General features: G+C 40.1%; 1 protein-coding gene across 1 annotated transcript in view; it reads left to right on the top strand.

Moving 5' to 3' along the window:
• The window catches only part of POLQ (DNA polymerase theta), a 105,847-nt gene that overhangs the window by 11,628 nt on the left and 84,460 nt on the right, over positions 1-9,759 (top strand). Inside the window, exon 6 of the mRNA XM_004709788.2 lies at positions 2,126-2,345. Within this exon, the coding sequence (XP_004709845.1) occupies positions 2,126-2,345 (220 nt within the window). The remainder of the gene's footprint in view (positions 1-2,125; positions 2,346-9,759) is intronic.

Below are 9,759 nucleotides of genomic sequence, written 5' to 3'. Positions count from 1 at the left end.
AAAAAAAAAAAGAACGGCTTTCTCATATCCTGGGGCATGGCAAAACTGACCAGTCCTTGTGTTAAGAGGCCTTTACAACTTATTTGCTTGGTTTCATCCAATCATTTGATGGGAGTTATAAGAAAAATGATTAGTAATTAATTTTACTTCACCAGATACCACCTTCTGGTTCTTCTATAACCATTGTCTTTTGCAAACGTGAGAATTAACTCCCTTTCCCCACTTCTCAGTTACATCTTCTACAATTATAGTTTTTAGATTTACAATTCATCTGGTCAGCAATTACTTACACCTGAATCATATGAGCCTATCAGTATCTTCCACAAGGTCTTCCCCAGGCCCATCAGAGGAAACTATCTACTGGGGATCCTCTCTTACCTCACTCTTTTTGACTAAAAATACCCGTGAAAGCTTCGAAGCCAGCCACTTCATGCTTCTGTCACTCTTCATGTTAGATAGCTAATTTCTAAGTTGCCTATCTCTATTAACTTAGCACGTTGAGGAGACAAGCATGCTCTTTGATATGAAGAATTTTCATTTTGGTTGGAACTTTGGCCATCTGCTTTGATAAATGTAGTCCAGTTAAGGGCCGACCATCCATCATGATTTCAGCAATGTACACCAGCTCACAGCACAAACATGTCTCTTTTTGTTTTGTTGGGTGTGGCCAATTCAGCCCTCGCCATCCAGATTAGGTCAAATGGGAATCAGTGACAAGTGTGCGAGTTCACATAGACCTCCCTACACTTCAGATCCTCTAGCCCCTTTACACATACTCATCAGCCCGAGATCCTGGAGGCAGGTTGTGCTCATAGGCTCAGGAGCTACACATCTCCTTAAACAGCAGACCGGTCAGTCCTTCCTCTTCGCGATCATCTCTAGCCTCCACGGACCCGTCAATAGGTACCAGTGGATCATGTCCAAACCCAGCCATTCTTCATAGCTGTATTTCACCCACATTGTACAAAACCTTTTTATTTCCTATGAACATTTTTAGGAGTTGCTCTTTGTCCTCAGTATTATAAGATTTACCACTGCTGTGCCTTGGTGTTAGTCTGTTTCAATCCAATGTGCTGAGTACTCATTAGGTTCTTTCAATTTGGGAGCTTTTGCCTTTCAGTTTAGGGAGAGTTTAATGCTCTGAGTATGTAGTACAACAAAAACATAATAATCAGTTTCCCAAATGAAGGATACAGATATCTTCCTGATAAAACAGCCAGCAATTTTACCTAATGGTTGCATGTAGACTAAGGCACCAAACAATAGAAGCACCGTGTGTTCTTTTCAGGAACACATACCAAAAAATTTGCTGGACCAGAAAACAAGTTTTAATGTATTTTGAAAGATTGAGATGGTTTAAAATATATATGTGATAGCAATGAACTTAAACTAGCAAAAAAAATGTAAGGAAAGCATAGCTAGAAGACATAAAGAAATACATTTAGGAGTTTAAAAAAGTAATCACAATAGAAATGAGAAAATAGCCCCGATTGAAATGATAATAAAAACGTCTCCTACCTGAAGCCCAAACCCCCAAACTCACTGCCATCGAGTTGATTCCCACTCATAGTAACCCTATAGGACAAGGCAAAAGTGTCATTTTGAGTTTCTGGGATTGTAACTTTTTTCCAGAGTGGAAAACCTTGGCTTTCTCCCATAACACCTAGCACAAGTTTTAAAATGCAACTAAAGAAAAATTGGTAGTTAAAATGTATATATTACTAAGAAGATGCAATGAAAAATCAATGATTAATTATACATATAAAATATTAGAAAAGGAATTGGGGGTGCATGGTGGTAAAAGGAAGATGATGTTAAGGAGTCCAGGAAGGAAAAGAATGTTTGGCAACTGATTGTGGTAGCCTTTGTACAATACTGCTTGATGTGATTAAGCTATGGAATGATATAACATATGTATTAACTCCAAGTTAATAATAAATTAAAAAAGAAAAAGAACAGCAGTGCCACACAAAATAAAAGGAAGCTTAATTTAAGCGCAAAGTTATTATCTAGGACATTAAAGACAATCGTTTGCATCAATAAATAAAACCTAGGAAATTGGTAGTAGCACTATTTGTAATAAATGCGCTCGTCTTTCAACCTTATTTTCATTTGCTTTTCACAGCCAGGTAGGTTTAGCCACCCCTCGGTCTAATGCTGTGCAGATTGTTGGCATGAGTGCTACTCTTCCGAACTTGGGACTCGTGGCTTCCTGGTTGAATGCTGAACTCTATCACACTGACTTTCGCCCTGTGCCACTTACGGAATCAGTGAAAATTGGAAATTCCATATATGACTCTTCAATGAAGCTTGTGAGAGAATTCCAACCCACGATACAAGTGAAGGTAAATCAACATTTTCCTACCACCACCACAAATATCTTGTCTGAATGCATGTACTAGCAAAGTGTTGATTTTTTAAAATTTGTGAAGTAGAACTGAAAAGTTGTACATTAGAAAGATTATTAATATTAAGGCATAATGATATTGGTTTTTGTTGCAAACCTATAGTGGTAGGAGAGGAAATGTAGTCATATCCCTTTCAATTTTGATTATTTCCTGACTAATTTAGTAAAGCAATAATAATGAAAATGTTATATATGTTGCTGTTGTTAGATGCTGTTGAATTGGCCCCAGTTCATCGCCACCCCGTGTATAGCAGAGTGAACCCCTGCCCCGTCCGGGGTTATTCTCACAATAGTTGCCCTATTTGAGCCCACTGTAGCCATAGTGTTAGTTTATCTCATTGAGGGCCTTCCTCTGCCCCTTTGAACCTCTACTGTATTGATATATAGTAGAGTGGGAAGAATATAATGTTCAGAAGTCATATAGACCTATCTGTGGTACTTAATTAAGATAATATGGTTGTAATATTAGTTGAAACACAAAAACTTTTCTCAATTTAGTACCTTCAATTACTAAATAGGATATAATACTTCCAGGATTGTTTCATGCATGTAATATGTTTAAAAAGTCACCTAGCCCCCAAGGATGATGTTTCTGCTTGGAGCAGCCAATGTACAGAGAAGACCGTAGGGCTGGCCCCACCATGAGGTACGGCATCCCCTCACTGACCCATAGTGCTGCAGGGGACAGCACTGGAGACAGTGCAGGACTTGTGCCTCTTCTGACCTCCCCCACACCAGGGCAAAACACCAAGGGGGTGCAACAGAGCAGCAAAGGGAGCAAAGCAATGAAGTCCTGGAGGAATCCCCAAAATAGACTTCAGGGGCAGGGCTTGGCATCTCATCAGACTCGATTGGAAAACATTCATAAACCTCAACAGACAGACAGGAAACTTTTATAGGCTATTTTCCCCCATGCCTATCTATAAAGATAGGCAGGATAAACAATCCAAGGAGAAAACAATGGGACCTATGGTTCCAGGGGGACGTGGGGGAATGGAAGCGGGAGCCAACAAACCCGGGGACAAGAGAAAACAAGTGATCCAAAATCGATGCCGAGGAGGGTATAGAATGCTGGGTGGGGGTTGATCAAGTGCAATGTAGCCGAGAGGAATTACTGAGAGCCAAAGGAAGGTTGGATATGTTAGTGGGACCAGGAGGACAGTAAAAGGAAATAGAGGAATTAACTAGGAGGCAAAGGCTATTTATAGACATATAAATACAGGCACATACATATGTAAATATATTTATATATAACGATAGGGATATAGGTCTATGTACATATATTTATATGTTAAGTATTAAGGTAACAGATGGACCTTGGGCCTCTACTCAAGTACTTCCTCAATGCAAGAACACTTTGTTCTAATAACCTGGCATTCCATGATGCTCACCTTCCCAACACGATTGCTGAAGACAAAGTGGGTGCATAAGCAAATGTGAAGAAAGCTGATGGTGCCCAGTTATTAAAAGACATAGTGTCTGGGGTCTTAAAGGCTTGAAGATAAACAAACGGCCATCTAGCAGGGAAGCAACAAAATCCGTTTGGAAGAGGACTTCGTTGTGATCACCAGGTGTTGATAGAATCAGGTAGTGGACATCAGAAGACCCAATGCAAACAATCATATCAATGTGAATGAGGAGGGTCACCGTGGAGACCCAAAGCCCATGTGTAGACAATTGGATACCCCCTCACGGAAGGGTCACAAGGAAGGGACTAGCCAGCCAGGGTGCAGTATAGCACCGACAAAACATATAACATTCCTCTAGTTCTTTAATGCTTGCTCCACCCCCTACCCCCAACTATCATGACCCCAGTTCGACCTCACAAAGCTGGCTAGGCAAGAACATGCACACTGGTACAGATAAGAGCTTTCGACACATGAAATCCAGGACTTATAACCCCCTCAGGAACAATAATGGGAGTAGCGATACCTTGAGGGTATGGGGAAGGTGGGGGAAGAAGGGGGAACTGATCACAATGATTGGCTTATTAAAACCCCATCCCCCCAGGGTGACGAACAGCAAAAAACGTGAGTGAAGGGAGACAGTGAATGGTATAAGATATGAGAATAACAATAATTTATAATTTATCAAAGGGTCATGAGGGTGGGAGGGAGAGGAAAAAAAGTGAGGAGCTGATACCATGGGCTCAAGTAGAAAGAAAATGTTTTGAAAAGGATGATGGCAACATATATACAAATATGCTTGATAAAATGGATGTGTGGATTGTTATAGGAGCTGTAAGAGCCCCCAATAAAATGATTTATTAAAATTTTAAAAAGAAAAAAACTTGCCTAGCATCCAGAGGTATTTCATAAATGATAGTTCCTTCCCTCACTTGTAAATGAACTTGAGAAGCTCTAGTTGAAAGTGTTTTATTTTTCTAAACCTGATTCTTTATCACCGAAATTAAAGAAATGGTTGATGTAGAATGAAGCATCTCCTATTTTTATGTAGATTTTTGTTTAATACAGGTATGTATCACCTAATATCCAGTATACATTCTGTGAAACTGGACACTGATTTGGGTACTGTGTGAGCACCATATTAAAACCTTATGAACCAGTTCCAGTTGTCTTCAACACCCCTGCTGCCACAGTTGCTGCTGGAGCTGCTGGTAGAGGCTGGAGAGTGGTTGCAGAAGCAGCAGTAGCTGAAAGGGTGGTAGGAGGAGCAGAGGGAAAAGGAGGGAGCAGAGTGCCTACCTCTGCTCTCTGATCCTCCACCAGACAAAGCCAGAGAGCCTGCACCCGGAGTCAGTGGCCAGTCCTAAGCCTCACCTGCCTGTATCTTCCCTGTGGTTCATTGCTGCAAGAGCTTGCATTTGGGTCTTCAAAACCATTAGAAGGAAATGCTAGACAAAAAGTGAAGGTGTTTCAATCTTCGGAGAAAGCAAACACAAAAACCTTATAGGATCACAGATGTATATGTATGTAGTTCAACTTGCTTCAGAACATCTAAGGGTCAGCTTGGGATCTGGAATAGGACTAACTTCTCAGTATGTTTTCTGTCCTACAGGCATGGATTGGTAGACTGCATACTTAGAATGGAATCATCTTAGGGAGTTGCTTTCAGATGATTTTGGAATTTTGCTGTCTCTGATGACTGGGAAGACAATTAATTTAGATAAATTTATTTATTTAATTTTTAATGATTCTATAGAATTTTGCTGCTGGTCTATGATTTATACTTATTTAAAAATTTTAAGAGGTTGCCTTAGGATTTAGAACATGTTTCAGTAGATAGTCTACTTTCAAATAATATACCAATTCACATGTAGTATAAGAATCTTAAAACAGTACACTTCCAATTCCTTTTTTATCTTTTTGGATACAGTCATATATTTGACTTTTACATTTGCTATGAGTACCTAATACATCGATAATTGTTTTTCTATCTGTGGATAATTATTTGTCTTTTGGAGGAAGGGCTTAATTTTTCTGTAAAGGGCCAGCTAGTGAGTAGTTTGAGCTTTGTGCAGTCTCTGTCACAATTAATCAACTTTGTGGTTGTAGTGTGAAAGTACACACAAATGAATGAGTATGTGATTGTGTTCTAACAAAACTTTATGGACTCTGAAATTTGAAGTTTACATGATTTTCATGTGCCACAAAGTGTTATTATTCTTTTGATCCCAGTCATTTAAAAATGTAAAAACTGTTGTGAGCCCAAGCTATATGGCAAAAGGTGAAGAACTAGATTTGGCTTACCAGACCATAGCTTACCAATCTCTGGTCTGAAACTACCAAAAATATGGGGCGGGGCGTGGAGAGGAGACATTTCTGTTTACTTTCATTTATGTCATTTCCTCTGGCTTCATGTCTTGGAGGGCCAGGTTTCTGTGGGAGGTAATATTCTTTCTGGCTGAAGAATTTTAGGTAGTGTAGACCCAGTAATGATCACTCTAGTTGTGTTTGTCTGAAAAGTGTTTCTTTGCCCACTTGTAAGAGGGCATGGTTAATGTTTGCTGTGCATAGAGTTCTGATTTCACAGATTGCTGCTCTTCTTTCCTCTTTCCCCACTTAAAAGGTGCCACCCCGTTGTCTTTCAGCTTGTGTAGTCGCTGCTGCGAAGTCTGCTTAACCTTGCCTCTTGTTGCTCTAGATGGAGCATCTTCTCTCACTGCCTGCAAGATATTGTCTTTAGCTTTGGTTTTCAGCCGTTTGAGTATGATATGTGTGTGAGAGGGAGTGGAATTGTTGGTCGAAAGCATCCTGCCTGATGTTTTCTGAGCTTCTGGGACCTCTACTTGGTCTCTTTCATTATATCTGATAAATTCTTGGCTGTTTTTTCCTTAGAGATTTCCTCTGCACTGTTCTGTCTTTCTTCTCGCTGGAATTCCAGGAGTCTGATAGTGTCCCACAGCTCTTGAAGGAGGCTCTGTTGTTTGTCTCTCTCGTTTGCTTTGGGTACTGTTTTTCCTTCACTCTGTTTTCTTTTGTGTAATTTCTAGTGATGTTCCTTCAAGCGCATAGAGGCTTGGCTGTGTTGACGCTACTGATAAGGCATTTGGCATTTTTATTTAATTTGTATGTTTTCTGTTTTCCTACTTGACGGTGTTTTTTCCTTGCTTTGTGTGTCTTGTGATTTTTTTATAGACAGTAAACTGAGTTGCATAATAAGTACCTATATTTGCACCTGGAAATGTTTTCTCTTCATCCCTTCCCTTTTAGTCACCCCGCCCCCTTTTTTTTTGTTGTTGCCGTTGTTAAAAAAAAAAATTCACTAACTAGCAGGCATCCTCAAACTATGGCCTGTAGGCCACCCGGGGCCTGCCGAGGACATTTACCGCACCTGCCGGGTGTTTTTGCCACATTTTGTTTTTTACTTCAAAATAAGATATGTGCAGTGTGCATAGGAATTTGTTCATAGTTTTTTTTTTAAACTATAGTCCGGCCCTCCAATGGGTCTGAGGGACAGTGAACTGGCCCCCTGTTTAAAAAGTTTGAGGACCCCTGACTAGGGTAATAATAGCTACTGTAGCAAGTGACTTAGCCTAATGGATTCTTTCTTAATTTAGTAATAATCCATTGTAAGTGTGAGTTGATCAGTGGGTAGCTTTCACCAATTGTCACAGGAACCTAGATGTCTTACATGCTGTGACTCTGCTGTCTTATAGTGCTTTTTGAATCCTCTGTACCAGCCTTTATTTGGCCTGTCTTATTTTTTTGTCATCTTCAAAACCACTCTTGGGGACTTGATCCAGCTGTAACACCACATTCTTAAGTGGTTGCTAATAATGCCAAGGCATCTGGACCAATTTGGTGGATTCAGGGAGCCTACTGGTCAGTCATCTCTGGTGGCTATTGAGGATCGGTACTTGATGGTGCCAGTGAGGTGAGCTTTCCTCCTGGAGGGCATACTGTCCAGCTGTCAATCCCAGGTGCCCTATGGCTGCCATCACCCTCCAGCTGCTGGATCCATGCCTTTTCTTTTTCTAGCTCTTAATTGTAAAGGGTTGAGTCAGTCTCATTAGTGGTTGACCTGAGTTTTGTTGTTGCTATGGTTACTTTTACGGCATTTTAGGCTTTAAATTTTTCTAGTAGAGGAATTGTCATTTTTTTCTTAAATGGGATATGCACTGTTTTAGGTGTCTGTTGAATCCACAGAGACCCTGGTGGTACAGTAGCAGCTAAGTTATTAACTTGCTATTAACCAGAGTGGTGGTTCAAACCCATTCACTTCTGCTTCCTTAGAGTTACAACCTTGGAAACCCTGTGGAAAACCCCTAATCTGTCTTACAGGTCTTCTAGGAGTTGGAATCAACTCAAAGGCAGTGGGCTTGGTTGGGTTTGGTTTGGTAGCAGTTACTCAACTTTATGGTTTTATCATGAAGGCCGCCATAAATAGCACATAAATGAATCAGTGTGGCTATGTTTCAATAAAACATTAAAAATACAAATAGACCCACAGGCTATCATTTGTCCACTTCAGTTCTAGCATTGTGATGGTGATGGTTTTCTGTATGCTTGGTTTACCCTTAGATTTTAATCTTTTTGTCATGCCTCCTAGATGATCTCTCTTGTCTTTTAACAATAGACCGCTGTCACTTTCACTGAACCGTGCTAGTGTTGGAGCTGGCGGAATTCTTTTTTTCAGTTTTATTGGCATATAATCCACATATCATACAGTTCAACAGTTCAATCATAGCAAGAAGAATTGTACAATCATACCCCAATCAGTTTTAGAACATTTTCTATTTTTTAATTGCATAAGTTGCTTTTAAGATGAGTTGTATATTCACAATCAGTTCTAGTGCTCCACCCCTATAGACATTGTTTGTTCCCCCAACCCCTTCACCCTCCCTGTCTCCCATTCCTCACCCCTCCCTCCCCTATAAACCCTTGCATCAGTTCTTAGCTCTATGGACCTGCTCTCTCTGTTCTTCACAAACTGGTAAACCCAACAGAAACAAAATAAAGTGGCAATGATAACATAATAATAATAATAGAAAGATAAGAATCCAAATAATGAGTAAGAAAGAAAAGACTACATCAGTATTTTAAAGGCAAGGAGAAATTTTTGTCATGGAACAAGCAAGAAATACTTGTACCTGGAACAATTTCAGGTTGGGTCAGAGGGAGGTCTACTGACCAAGTATCAAGTTCTATCCAGGAGAATCACAATTACAGTAATCTCTGATAGTAAAGCTGTTATAGACCCTTGCCTGTGGCTAGAGGGGATCTGCCAGCGGCTTAATCTGACTAGATACTCTGCACATGGCTTTTGGGCTCCCACTGTCTGCTATAACCTTCTACAAATTGACTTCTCAATTTAAGTTCTGATACTTTTCCCTTCGTCATATTCAAATTTTGTTATTGTCATCTTTAGATCACACAGCTGGTGTGTTTCTTCCATGTGGACTTAGTCAACTCCTCACTTAGATGGCTGCTTGTCTGGACACAAGCCTTTAAGACCCCAGACACTATTCTGATTGATAGCTGGGCACCATCTGCTTTCTTTGCCACACTTTGCTGTAGTACCTTTATCTTCAGTGATCATTTTATGAAGGTATTGGACATGGTCATGCTATCAGAACTAACTTTTCTTGGACTGGGCTTGAGTTAAATGGGGGTCCAGAATCCATCTGCTTGTCCCTGGGATATTCATGACTCAGCTCTACTTTGTCAGTTGTATTAGGATAAAATCAAAACTCCATAAGACCAACAACAACAACTAACCAAGCAGCAAACAAAGAAACCCAAACCAAACAAGCTAAAGGCAGGAGAACAAAAACCCACAGAAACAGTAAAGTAAAGCATTGTTAATTATTCCCCTGGAGTCTAAGGCGATTGCATTGATAGCATCAATTTTTCGAATGAAATAGCGCTGTCAGTCTATGAAGTACATTT

The sequence above is a fragment of the Echinops telfairi genome, unplaced genomic scaffold (assembly GCF_000313985.2).
Source record: "Echinops telfairi isolate 266 unplaced genomic scaffold, ASM31398v2 ScPeMD7_3509;HRSCAF=4178, whole genome shotgun sequence".
NCBI classification, from domain to species: Eukaryota; Metazoa; Chordata; class Mammalia; order Afrosoricida; family Tenrecidae; genus Echinops; species Echinops telfairi.
Note: the sequence above shows the minus strand (reverse complement) of the source record. Positions and strands in the feature narration are given on the sequence as shown.